At 38.2% G+C, this 14642-nt stretch overlaps 1 protein-coding gene and 1 pseudogene across 1 annotated transcript; both read left to right on the top strand.

Annotated features, from left to right (window-relative positions):
* Positions 1–2022: 2022 nt before the first annotated feature.
* On the top strand, positions 2023–2973 carry LOC118549811 (olfactory receptor 51H1-like; annotated as a pseudogene).
* Positions 2974–10331: 7358 nt separating this feature from the next.
* Positions 10332–11333, top strand: OR51T1 (olfactory receptor family 51 subfamily T member 1). The gene has a single exon (XM_036114423.2). The coding sequence runs from the start codon at positions 10350–10352 to the stop codon at positions 11331–11333; it is 984 nt and encodes a 327-aa protein (XP_035970316.1). The 5' UTR covers positions 10332–10349.
* The last annotated feature ends 3309 nt before the right edge of the window (positions 11334–14642 follow it).

The raw sequence follows: 14642 nt of genomic DNA, 5'->3' as shown, positions 1-14642 counted from the left end.
CTATTGACTTACAAGAAACTTGGAGTAACTCTGTCTGGTTTCTAGTCATGCCCAAGCACCCAGAGCTTTCTGCCCCTTGCAATTTGTCTAGTGACTTTTCTCCTTGTTGTGACCCAGGCTCCTGTTCCATTTTCTCTAACATGGGTCCTGAGATGCTCTTAAATAATATATGAATTCACTTAATTTTTATACAGAACTTTGCTTGTATTTGTGTGTGTGTGTGTGTGTAACATTCTTATTTGGGAGACTCTCCATCAGATTCTCATTAGCATCATAACTCAAACAATAAGAGCCATGACAGTCCTATTCTTTCTTTTAATCCTGAACCCTTATCAACTGTGGCTAGACTGGCCCAAAAAGTGATTAGCTCAGGTGCACATTTGGATATATCTTCCTGAAGATAATAGCAAATAATTGAAATAGAAGAGGGCTGTGTGGCACCAAGATTTTAATATTGATCTTTGTCACTGCAAGTGTTAGGCATTAATGTCTAGAATGGCTCACAGGTCTATCTAGGTTTTACTCAGAGTAGGAAATACAGATACTGGTGACTCAAGGTGGAGTTTACTAGAACAGCCTCAAAGAAGTATGGAATGCGGAGAAGGGGAAGTCTCTATGGAGGGACAGGGAAACTTAAGCCCAGTTGAATTTTTAACACCAGGGATATTGACTTCACCAATCTGAAAAATGTTTGGACCTTGTCTTTTGGAATCCTCTATGTGTGGAATTAATTTCATTTCATTCATTTCATTTCTTACCAAAGAAGAAGACAGGGCCTGAGTAAAAGACTGAAGGAGAAGAGTTGGAATATTTCTGAAAAGGAGCTAAAGCAACTCTACTCTGGCCCCTCTGGGTAAGGTTTTCTACTTTTTCCATAACAAATTACAACAAACATAGTGGTTTATAATACACATATAATTATTTTCTTACAGTTCTTAAAGTCAGAAATCCAACAAGACCCTTACTGGGCTGAAATCAAGGCGTCAGCAAGTCTGCATCCCTTTCTGAAGACTCTAGAGAAAATTCCATTCCACTGCCTTTTCCAGCTTCTAGCGGCTACCCATATTTCTTGGCTTTCTGTCCCCTTCCTTCACCTTCACCAGTCGTGCTGTCTTTCTCATGCTGCTATCTCTCTGGTTCTCTGCAGCTGGGAAAATTTCTTCAATTTTAAGGACTCATATGATTAGATTTGGCCTACCTTGGTAATCCAGGATGATCTCCTCATCTTGAGATCCTTAGTTTTAATCACATCTGCAAAATCTCTTTTGCCGTGTAAGCTAACATATTCATAGGTTTCAAGAATTAGGATTTGAACATCCTTGGAGATCTTTATTCTGCCTACCATAATGGGTCCTTCTAAAGTTTTTTGGCAGCCAGAGTAACTTCTCCCTCCATCACCTGCTGCAAGCTCAGGTCCTTTTAGTACCCACACACTCCCAGGAATGCAGAAGGTTAGAGCTTTACAGACCTTAAAGAGTATATTTCTTCCTCTGTCCCACATCATGCAGGTGGAAAATTGAGTCCCAATGAGCATAATGTCTAAATCACCACAATTTAAGATCACAGTCAAGATAAAGACACACACATCTGCATATCTGTGTTTATGAACAACCCTTATGTCACATTTGTGCTTGCTAACATTTCCTTTCTGGTTATTGGCATCAGTGTCATTACCCACATAAATGTCGAATATAAAATTCTTTCTTAGCAAGGAAACAAGTCAGCTAACTCCTTGATGTTTCTGGATGAATTATATCCCTATTGGATGCAGATGTTGATTGAAGTTTTTTCTTTTTTCTTTCTCCTAAGTATATTTTAGCATATAATGGTCATTGATTTATTGCCTCATGGGGTAGGACAATCAGTTTCTCTATCAGATTGTGAACATAAATGTATTAGAATAATATTGAAGTCACTCCTTCTTATGGCTACTATCTCAATACTTATAGCCACTGATTCTAACTGAAGCTTTTTGACTTAATGAATTCTTCTCTTTTTGCCCAGTCAGACCTTCATTCCACTATGTAACCATTCAACCAAACTACTGATAACCACCAGAACTTTACCATGACTGGGATTCCGGGAATGCCAGAGAAAGACTTCTGGATGACCTTGCCCCTTTGCCTTCTTTACAGTACCACGTTCTTAGGCAACGTCATCATCCTTGTTGTCATCAAGGTTGAGCAAAGTCTCCATGAGCCTATGTATTATTTTTGGCTATGCTAGCTGCCACTGACCTCAGCCTTTCACTATCTCCCATGCCCACCATGATTAGTGTTCACTGGTTCAACTGGCGCTCAATAACCCTTGATGCCTGCATCACTCAGATGTTCTTTATCCATACCTTTGGGGCAGTAGAATCAGGTGTTCTGGTTGTCATGGCCTTTGATCGCTTTGTGGCTATTCGCTTCCCTTTGCACTTACGCTACCTTTCTCAGTCATGGAGTCATCGGCAAGATTGGAGCAATAGTCCTGCTACGAAGTGTGGGTGCAGTGTACCCTGTGCCTTTCCTCATCAAAAGGCTACCTTTCTGCCACTCCAATATCCTTTCCCATGCATACTGCCTCCACCAGGATGTCATAAGGCTTGCCTGCGCTGACACCCGTGGCAATAGCATCTATGGCCTGCTGGCTGTGATCTTCATCATTGTACTGGATGCCTTGATCCTTTCAATTTCTTACTTTCTAATCCTCCAGGCAGTACTGGGTATTGCTTCCCAAGAACAGAGACTCAGGGCTCTCAGCACCTGCTTCTCTCATATCTGTGCAGTATTGTTCTTCTATGTGCCTCTCATTGGCATGACTCTGATTCACCGCTTTGGGAAACATTTGTCACCAATAGTACACACTCTTATGGCCAATGTCTACCTTTTGCTTCCTCCTGTGCTCAATCCTATTGTGTACAGTGTTAGGACCAAGCAGATCTGGCAGCAGATTGTCCGAGTGTTCTGTGGGGATAGGATTGGCCCTTAATGGCATCTATGAGTTCTGTGTAGATGCAATCAAGTCAGGGAAAAGCATCAAATGTACCACTGTCCAATAGAATTTCCTGCAGTGATGGAAGTGTTCTAAATCTCTGTTGTTTAATGCATTAATTAAACTAGCCACACATAACTATTGAACACTTTAAACTTTGGTAGTACAACCAAGGAACTGAATATTTAAATTTTATTTTATTTTAATTAATTGAAATATAAATTTAAGTAGTGACATGTAGCTAGAAGCTACTGTATTGAATAGTACAAATCTAATGGGTTATAATATGCCTTTGTATAATGGTTTTGCTGAAAGCAATAATTTATCTTAGGTAGCTTGATAGATATGAATTATCCTTAAAATGGTATGTAACAGCTTATCAACATTTTAAAAAAATTTTATTTCTTTAAGTTATCTCTGCACCCTTGTGGGGCTTAAACTCACAACCCCAAGATCAAGAGTCACATAGTCTTGCAACTGAGCCAGCTAGGCACCCCACAGCTTATCAACATTTATGTACAATAAAATTCACGCTTTTTAGTATATGGTTCTAATCAACTTTTGACAAATACATAGAATCTTGTAACCACCAGTGACACCAAGATATAGAATAAATACATCACTGTTCAAAATTCCCTCATGTTACCCCTTTGCATCCGTACCCAATCCCTGACAAGCTCTCATTTGTTTTCCATGCCTATACTTTCTCTTTTTTGAATGTCATGGACCCTGCAGTATGTAGTCTCCCATGTCTGGCTTCTTAGCATAATACATGTGAGATTCATTCATGTTGTGGTGTGTAGTGGTAGTTTATTCCTTTTTATTGCTGAACACTATTCCATTGTATGTCATTAACAATTTTTTCAAGAAAAATCCCCAGATTGTTTTTGCTCCATTATAGTCACTCTGGGTTGTTTTTGCTCCATTATAGTCACTCTGGGATTCAGACATTCCTGTTCTTTTGCCTTTTGTGTTTATATGTTCTTTGAGTACTTTTTAAAGATTTTTATTTATTTATTTGGCAGAGAGAGAGACAGCGAGAGAGGGAACCCAAGCAGGGGGAGTGGGGAGGGAGAAGCAGGCTCCTGGCTGAGCAGGGAGCCCAATGCGGGGCTCAATCCCAGAACCCTGGGATCATGACGTGAGCCGAAGGCAGATGCTTAATGACTGAGCCACCCAGGTGCCTGGTTCTTTGAGTATTTTTTATAAAAATAAAGTGTGTATGTACAATAGGCTGGAAGCAAGAGAGAAAAATATTAAAAAGAAAATGGCAGGTAAAGTATGAGAGCATGGTGCAGTCAATGTGCTGGAAGAATAGGAACTCCTACATATACGTTAGATTTTAATTTAGACTTCATTTTTGTCCAGAAAGCTCTTCTGACATGCCTTTCTTTACTTATGTTACAGTTTCTCATACTGCACCATAACTTACTAATAGTATATCTTCCCTGCTAATCTATATACTTTATAAGAACAGGTACCCTTTTAACTTTATTTCAGTCTTTCCCAAGTACTTAATGTAGTTCAGAACATATGATGGACACTCAATATATAATTTTTTTGAATTAACAAATGAGTGAAAACTGTACTTTATCAAGATTGATTTCATGCTTCCAAACTTCTTTGTTTCATTTAATATTAATAAGTTTCATTTGAAATTTCCAGAGTCATTCATTTTTGCTGGTGGGAACCAGTGGAAAGGGGTGGTATTTACATATAGATATGAACATTACTTACTGTGTAATTTTATGGAGTTAATTAATCTCTCCAGATACTTGTTGGGATAGATATCTTCGCTCAGTGTGCCCAATAAACATATAAAGGTATGGACCGGAAAATGTTCAAGGAGGATTGGAAAGTCAGAGATTATTATACATGGTCAGAATTATTAATTCACGGCCTACTATGGAGAGGTAGATTCTGGTCAGAATGAGGCTTAAACCGGATGTGGGCATACAGTTGGGAAGCAAGCAATCTGTAGAATGGATGGATAGAGGAACATATATTACAACCATATTTTCTGAAGCTGTAGTGGAAGCAGTTGACTATAGGAGGCAGTATAGCATAGAGTAAGAGCTTTAGAGTAAGTTAGACATGGACTCGAATGCCAACTCTGTAACTTGCTAACTTTTAGATGGGTAAAGTTATTCTAAACCTCTCTGAGTTTAAGTTTCCTCATCTGTGAAACAATGGAGAATAATACTTAACCCGTAAACTTGATAATGAATAAATACAACAATGCATTTAAAGGGTGTAGTGCAATTTTTAGCATGTATCATGACTTCATCAAGTGCTAGTTTAATTATGCTTAGAAGGGTAGGTGGGCTGCAAATGTGACTCAGTGAATAGGTTGGCTTCTTAGGAGGGGCTTCTGGGTAAGAGGAGAGACATGGGAATGGCCAGGGCACAATGAGACCTGTTAAGAATAGTACATACTGGAGCAGAGAACAGAGGGAGGACTTATCTGCACTCTCCTGATCCTGCTCTGATATTCAGGGAGCCTCCCTGGCTGAGACTCTGTAGCCTAAGGCAGGGTGAAGAGGAATGGTTGTAGTTATCGGACCAAAGCAGACAGTTTTAGAAGGTACCCATTACTGTCAGCCCCCAGGGCCAGGACTATGCTTACAGCTCCTGATGTATGGAGTTTGCTTGGGCCTGGGAGCAGGGTTTGAAGCTGTCAGGGAGATGTGTCTGAGCTGTTATAGAGGAACATATTCTTATGGGTCCCATAATTCTTGCTCCACCCAGTACACTCACTAATAAAGATAGCTCTTTGTTGCCTGGTGACTCTACTAATTTTCCTATAAAGCCCCCATTCTTGGGAGCTGGTTTAGTCCTTGCTTGGTGATGGGTCTGAAGAGAAGTTGGTGGTGTTTCCTGCTGATGTGAACAGGTAAGAAGAGTGTGTAAATGGAAAGGGATAGGAGGCAAAGGGATGAAGGGGTGAGAAATGCTAGGAGAAAGAGGGAAGGGAGAAGAGCAATGAATGATGGGGGCTACATGTCAGCTGGGGTGAAGAAATGGAGGGATGTAATGGAGCCTGGATAAAACTGAGATAGGGAGACAGAGGACAGGAGGAAACAGAAGGATAAAGAGAAAAGAAGATGAGACTCAGAACTCTCTTTTTTTTTTTTTCAGTATATATATATATATATATATATTTTTTTTTTTATTATGTTATGTTAATCACCATACATTACATCATTAGTTTTTGATGTAGTGTTCCATGATTCATTGTTTGCGTATAACACCCAGTGCTCCATTCAGTACGTGCCCTCTTTAATACCCATCACCAGAACTCTCTTACGGACAAGATCATTCAGCTGTCAGTAAACCTTACTAATTGAAGCTGTCTATTATTCCAGATCCTACTTTAGTAGCTAGCATTAGAAACACAAGAATGCCCAAACTTTTGAGGAACTCACCTTCCAGGCAGATAAAGAGGATTACATCTGCTTATATAAATTACTAATATCAGCCATGCCTCAATATTAAGAGTCAAATGAACGGTCCAAGTATGAAGTGGTGCAGAGAAGCAGAGGCTTCTGGTGAACATATCCTGGAGCTGTCAGGGCAGGTTCCAGATTGTGAAGAGAATAGATTTCAGTGTTGAGAAATGACCAGAAGGTTTGAGATTGGTAGATAACATGGATTGCTTTTTACCGTTATTGATGCTGGAAAGCAGGGATGTTGACCTGTGGATCACTAAATTATTGAGTTGGGTGGATCTAATCCAAGTCATATAATCTAGGCTTTTGTATATGAATTTGTAGACATTACTTTCTGGCTATTCAGATGGAGAACTGAAAATAGAAAGCACTAGCCTGTTTTTCTGGTTAGTGGACAGTGCAGAGAAAACCTTGATGAACTGAGGCACTGAACTTTATCCTACAACTGGTTCCAGAGTATATGAGTTCACTGGACCAGAGAGGAAGCCCTCTGCTCCTTCTCCTGTCCACATATCTACATTCCATAGGAAATATGTTCTCCAGCAGCAAAATGAGCCATTGTCTCCTCTCCTTCTACCCCCTCACATCATCCAGTGTCATCTTTTGGTCCTTTATGTGATACAATTCAAAGAACAGAAGATAACTGGAATCTGTTTTATGATCACCTTATCTCTCAATTACTCTTCCATTCCAAAACTCCTCTCTACATATACCAGCACAGAGAGATACACACAATATAAACATAGAAACATTCACACATATTTCTAAACACACATGGATGTCCCAAATATTCTTCTTTAAATAAGCCATGAGGACATTGTTTTCTCTTTTACTGATTTCTCATCTCTATTGCTCCTCTAAATCATATATACATATATATGATTATATACATATATATACAACAGAGTATAAATAATTCTTATATTTTAAAAGAAAGAAATCACACTGTCCAACTACTCAACTTCTCTCATAAGCTTAGCTTCTCTGAATGGTTTATGGTTTAATGAAAAATAATGGACCTTAGAGTTAGTAAATCTGGTTTTGAATTTTGAATCTGTATCTATTTTACCTTTGCTATACTGTTTTATCTTGCTAGGCCACTTCCCTTTCTTTAAAATAGGATAAAAACATCTATATCCATTTTTCCTGGGATTATATAAAATTATATATAAGATGGCTAGTAAATGTTGACATATACAGAGGTTCTTAATTCATCTCCTTTTCTCTTAACCTACCCTCCTTCTTCCAATCAGTGAGAGGATATTACTCTCCTTAGTTTCCCTAGTGGCTAGGCTCATCCTTCCCTCAAAATTTCCAGGCTCAATATATATTTCTCTCATCTAGTCTTTATCCATAGCTCTATCATCTGTCATTTATTTATCTACCCATCAATACATCTAATGTAAATTAGATTATTTGAGTTTTTATCATGTACCAATCACTAAGCTTGTCTCTAGAGAAAATACAAAGATGAACACATATGTTTTATATTCCCAGAGAGCCAGCATTCTAGAGGGAGAAAGAAATGTGATCAAGCAATAGAATTTTAGTGCTTTAAAAAAAAAATACATAAAGTACTATTGAAGGAGAGTCAATAGATTGAGTGATTTGGTATTGCAGAGAGATTCTTGGAAGGTTTTCACAGAGGAGATTCACTCTTTTTTTTTTTTTTTAATGTTTAACAGTGGCTTTATTAGGTGACTGATTGAAAGCATTCAACATTAAATTCAATTTACTTCACATTAATGTTTGCAAAAACATTATTAGCAATTCTTAAATATTTCAAATCAACCAACTTAAGGACAGAAGGCATGCTTATAAGTCTTCTGAGGTGATGTGAAGACTGAAAGGAGCCTAGGACTTGAGTCCAGGTCTCTAACCACCCCTGCCATGGGTCACACTCACGATACTTCTGGCAGGATCAGGAAGGGGCCTGTACCTCTCAACCTTGAAGTTCCCTCATATGAGTTCACCAGTGATGACATAGTAATTGTTGGTTAGAGATTCACTCTTAATATCTGTGTTCATCGGGTTGAGAAGAAGAAGAATGAAACAGAAATCTCAACAGCCTTCTGTTTTCCTGTCTGGCTAGTCTTCCCGTGTGTCCCCATGTGGTAATAGCCCTTCATTAATATTTTGCCTTGGCTTCTGACACTATTCATTCCACCGAGTTGAGGGAGTTTTGAATGCAGAAACTGTTCTTTAGTCATTTCTGTTTCCCTGGCCATCAGCAGTAACTGACATTAAAATAATCATTTAGAGTCTAAATGGCTGACATAAGCCAGCATGTTTGTAATCCATATCTCATTTGGCATTAGTTTTCCTGATTCTTAGTGTTTTTTTTTCAACCATGTATAATATAATAATATTAAATATTATAGCAGAAAAAGCAATTAGTCTTTTCTTTTCCCCTCTGGAGTAACAAGTGGTCCTTTCTATCACCATCTTCAGTAGACTGGAGGAGGGGGAGAAAATAACCAACAATCCCTTATATTTATGTTTATGTTTATATAGCAACTGACAGGGCCTGGTACTAGCAAATTACTTGCATCCACTCAGACACAAGACAGCAAACCTACATACTGAAAAATAAGAATACTTATGGCTGGCCATATCCACACAACACATGGGCTGAGTATATCATTCCTTGCTAGCTCTTCATTGATGATTCAATGCCCTACGTACAAATTTTAAAATCAGCGATGATGGCACCAGCATTCAGTGAACAAGTCCTAAATAGAATTGCAATGGTCATCTTAAATATGGATTCCAGATTCTGCCTCCTTTATAACACCATCTCTCTTTTCTGTGCAGCTGCCCTTCTATGTACTTTCTCACTCAGTGAGCTACTTGATATTCCAACTTGTGATGTCACCTCAGCCTTCCATGTCCTGCAGTGATTCCCTTTTAGTTATTAGTCCCTACTTCCATCCCACCTGTGCTTTTTACAAAGTCACTCATCACATGTTGCTGAGTGCTTCCCATGAATTTCATACTGGAGTTTTGTCTAGGCTTACCTACTTTGCCTAGCTTAGGATGCCCGAAATGTATTCCAGAATACTGTTTAGGATTTTTCACAGAATTCATTAGAGCAGTCTGCTCACAGTGAGTTGGTCCAAAGTCACATGCTAATTATAACTATCCATGGAAAGGAGTAGAAACAAGTATCCCAGGATGTAAGATGAAGAAAAGGAGATCTAGACCTAGTTGTTTTCAGTATACCTGGAGAAGTACATGGAGAAACAGAATTAGAACGCAAGATAAATTCAAGTCCCATACACATGTGGAGTGGGGAAGGGAGAAATTATAGGGACTATTCCACTATAGGAAAAGGAACAAAGAAACCCTGATACCAAAAGGAGACTTCTAATAGAGTCTACTAGGAGGGTGTGGCTGATGATAGAAGTACAAGGATACTTCTGGATACAATATCCCAGACCAGCTTCCAGCAAGGACATTATGGAGTATGCTATCACACATGCCCAGTGGCTCTCGTGTGCTTGTCCATTGTTTCCTAAGCAATTTATACAGCTTGGAGATTTAATGCAAAGACCCATCAATTGTAATTGTGGTTGTTGTTGTTTTGTTGGTGTGTGTGCATGTGTATGACATAAGCCTATATGCATTTCCTACTTCAAGCCTCAGGACTAGTCTGGGCAGTAGGGTGGGGATGAGCCTAAAGAGATTGATGGTTATAGTTGGGAGAGGGTAGAGGAAGAAAAATGGGGCCAAGTTTTGACAAGAAAAATTCGATACTGTGGAATTATGTGATAGGTACCATAACTGGACTGGGGGCTTTGAATATAGAGAAACAACTGTGTAATTTGGGAAGAGTTTATAAATGAGTTAGAACTTGAAAAAATGATCACTATGACAAACATTATCCTTGTTGTCTCTCTTTTCAGGGTGTGTTCTCAATCCACCATGGTAATTTTTAATAACACCACATCATCTTCCCCAAACTTCCTACTCACTGCATTTCCTGGGCTGGAACTTGCTCACGTTTGGATCTCCATCCCTGTCTGCTGTCTCTACATCATTGCCCTCTTGGGAAACAGCATGATTCTGTTTGTCACCATCATTGAGAGGAGTCTCCACAAGCCTATGTACTATTTCCTCTCCATGCTGTCAACGGTTGATCTATGTCTGACCATCTCAACCCTTCCCACTGTGCTTGGGGTTCTCTGGTTTCATGCCCGGGAGATTAGCTTGAAAGCTTGCCTCATTCAAATGTTCTTTGTGCATGGCTTCTCCTTCCTGGAGTCCTCAGTGCTCGTAGCCATGGCCTTTGACCGCTATATGGCTATCTGTAACCCACTGAAGTATGCTACTGTCTTCACAGACATGATAATCCTGGTGATTGGACTGGTCATCTGCCTGCGGCAAGTTATTTTCACCTTTCCCATGGTTCTAGTCTTGAAGAGTGTATCTTTCCATTCAGGCAAAGAGCTTTCCCACCCATTTTGCTACCACCCAGATATGATCAAATACACATATTCCAGCCCCTGGATCAACAATTTTTGGGGCATGTTTCTTCAGCTCTACCTGACTGGCACTGACTTGCTGTTCATTCTTTTCTCCTACGTTCTGATTCTCCGAACCGTCTTGAGAATCGTGGCCCCTAAGAAGCAACAAAAAGCTCTCAGCACTTGTGTCTGTCACATCTGTGCTGTCACTGTTTTCTATGTGCCCATGATCAGCCTGTCCTTTACACACCGCCTTCTCAGCTCCACCCCAAGAGTGGTCTGTAGCATTCTGGCCAATGTTTACTTGATTTTACCACCTGTACTGAACCCTATCATTTATAGCTTGAAGACCAAGGCGATCCGCCAGGCTATGCTCCAGCTGCTCCAGTTTAAGGGCTCACGGGGCCCCAGTGTGAGGCATCTTAGAGGACGGTGGGATTGAAGGGGAGGTAAGTTACATTTAAGTAGGAGAGGGATTTGGGTCTGTGCCATCCTCAGGCATTTTGGTTACTAAGGCAGTTTCAATTAAATCACTGGAGCAGAAAGAGGAGAATACATGTCCCCTAAACTTACTGAAGAGTTAAACAAAACAAAACAACACTATAGTTCAAAACCAAATTAATTGTGTTTGCCCCTCAAACATTTAAAACAATTACATGGAACTCCTGTCCACATTAAAAGCATGATAAGATCATTTTATTCTGGTTGAATAATTTAATTATCTGCTTAGAAATGGTAACTCTTTGACCAAAAATAAATGCACATTAAAAACAAAATAAGATCATTTTATTCTGGTTGAACAATTTAATTATCTGCTTAAAAATGATAATTCTTAGGCCAAAAATAAATGACTATAATTTTCTGTCTGCGCTCAGATGACCAAAAATCATTCATTTCTGCGGTCAAATTTCCCAGGGGGCATCACAGATTTTTCCTTGACCTGGTAAATGAAAGAGTTATGTGTGTGCAAAGACATGCACATTGCACTGTGTAATTTAACAGGAAATTTTTGCACACTGGTTTCAGTTCCTAAAGTCACCTCTAGGGAGCCCCATCTCCTTACAGATGCACTCCCCAAACCTCTATCTTTTCTTGAATCTTTTCTCTCCTTAGCAAAAGTGAAACTCTCACAGAACTAATTGCTACTTGTTATACCTCCAGTGAGTCCAATATCTAAAGTCACATATTGCCTTTCGTTATTTTTCCCATTGCCTAGATAATCTAAATACAGTTCCTGATTCTGATTCTGTAACACCTCTTCTGTGTCAGCTCTGCCTCAGGACAGCACCTTTTTTTCTATTTGCCCTTGTTTCTTGGGTAGTTAATTTTTTACCTATCTGTTGGGCTTCTCGACCTTTTGGTGTACTTGTCATTGTAGAATTGCACAGTGACTTTGATGCTTCTTAGTAGGAAATCTTTGGAGTATCTTTCTTAACAATATTTGTTTTGTCAAGAAGTAACCTCACTATCAAGTTGATAGGATGTTGGAATTTTCCTGTTTTCTTTCACAGAGTTATGAAACTTTGTTCCACTCAGGATAATTCATGTCTGAGCACAGGAGAACAAGCAGATATTCTGATCTGAGCCACCTGTCTCCTCTCCCTATATCAACTTCCTACTCCTGGCAGACAGGGGATACCATTTCCAAACTCCGGTGTGTTTGCCCCGGCCTTCTGTTCAGCTCAAGCTGGTGTAATGCCTCAGGGTTGTAGGGCCTTTTTAGAGTATAGAAAATTCTGAATTCCAAGAGTTTTAGTTGAACAGTTGTAGAAATGTGCAAGCATTCTTCCAGTTTTATGATGGTCAATATTTAAGGCAGTCTGCTGCATTTGTGTTCATCTTTTTTTATTCCAAATGTGCTTTTCATATCTAGCTCAAAAGGCAACTCACCTGCTCAATACCAAAAACACTTTTATCAGTCTTCTTCATCCCCCTAGCAATTGTTAATAGGACATGAATTTGTTTTGTTGTTATTTCAAGGAATGTATTTAATATATTTGGAGGTTGTTCGGATTATAAATGTCATGTCTGATTATAAATGTCTGATTATAAATGTATACTTATACACACCTATATATAACATATATAATTAAAATTTTGTGATTAAAAAGATAACAAAAATCATTCACAATCTACTAATGAGAGATTTTATGATATATAAGTGAATCTTTTTTTAGTAGCCAACATATGTGTGCACACATACTTTTTTTTTAAAGATTTATTTATTTATTTGAGAGAGAGAGCATATGCAGGGGGCAGGGGCAGATGGAGGAGGAGAGGGAATCCTCAAGCAGACTCCCCACTGAGCATGGAGTCCAACTCAGGGCTTGATCCCAGGACCCTGAGATCATGACCTGAGCAGAAATCAAGAGTTGAATGCTCAAATGACTGAGCTACCCAGGTACCCCTGCACACACATACATTTATGAACTAGGATACTAGTGTATACTCAAAATGTATATCTTACTTATTTGCTTGATATTATTTATCATTTTCTGTTAATAATATATCAGATTTTTATATTAGACTTTATATTAGACTTTACTTCCACTAGGAAGCTCTCTCCTTTGATTCTCCAGTAAAATAGGCCAGTTACCAGTCTTTTATTTGCTTTCTTATATGTGTACTTAAACTTGCCACACTTTCCTCAGTGAATTTAATTATTTATTTCCTTGATCTCCCCACCACCAGACTGTAAGCTCCTTGATAGCAAGTCTAAATTTAAGTTTCATTTAATCCTTAACATCTAATACAATGCTTAGCAAATGCCACTTAGTTGTTGATGCTGTGTTTCATAGGTGAATAATATTTGTTATTATTTGTATATCATGGTTTATGTTATTTATTACTTAATATTTCAGTAGTTTATGTATTTTTATCATAGAAAATAATCCTTGATATACATTATAAATAAATATTTGATCACACCTCTGATTATGTTCTTAGATTCCTAGAATATGAATTATTAAATTTAGAAAGAAGCAAAATAATAGTTGGTCTGGTGTAGTGCATGAGGTTGTAGGCTCTGGAAATGTACTATCTGGGTTTATAAAGCTCCTAACACTTTATAGTTCTTTGTTTTTGGAAAAATTGTTGAACTTCTCAGAGCTTTAGCTTCTTAATCCATGAAAAGGAGGAAGTAATAAAATCTGCCTTCCCACATTCTTGCAAAAGTTAATTGAGTTTATACAAGTAAGTATATAGCCCAATGTCTGGTACCTGGTGAACGTTGGATTATACTGTATGTTAATTAACTGGAATTTAAATAAAAACTTATCTTTGTACTTAATTCCTAATCTATTTTAGTTTATTTTTGTGTGTAATAAAAGATCACACACAAATATGGTTTCTAAAGTAGGTTGTAATTTTTTCTACCACTATTATTTGAATAACCTATTTTCAATGAGGTTCTGATATTCTTTAATTATATATTATTTTCATATCATTTAGAGTATATTGCAGTGTGTTTATTCTTCTTTGTTCTTCCCATTGATTTGTTGAGCAAACTACACACAATTTTATAGCTGTTTAATAAATTTCTCTATCTTATGAAACTATTTTACAGTTGCTATTTATTTTTTTCTTACATTCCCAGTTGACAGTTGAAAATCTGTTTTAAAATTATTTTGGTACATTCTCAATGAAATATTACTGGAAGCTTGATTGGAAATGCATTAAACCTCTATTATAATTGAGGAAAACAGATTGTAGCCTATTCACTCTTATGATCCAGAAAAACATTTATTGACAC

Source organism: Halichoerus grypus, chromosome 11 (assembly GCF_964656455.1).
Source record: "Halichoerus grypus chromosome 11, mHalGry1.hap1.1, whole genome shotgun sequence".
Classification (NCBI taxonomy): domain Eukaryota; kingdom Metazoa; phylum Chordata; class Mammalia; order Carnivora; family Phocidae; genus Halichoerus; species Halichoerus grypus.
This window is presented reverse-complemented; position numbering and strand designations above follow the sequence as displayed.

Bases quoted from the DNA above. Each gene is read 5' to 3' on its own strand.
- OR51T1 (XM_036114423.2), top strand. From the start codon at position 10,350: ATGGTAATTTTTAATAACACCACATCATCTTCCCCAAACTTCCTACTC.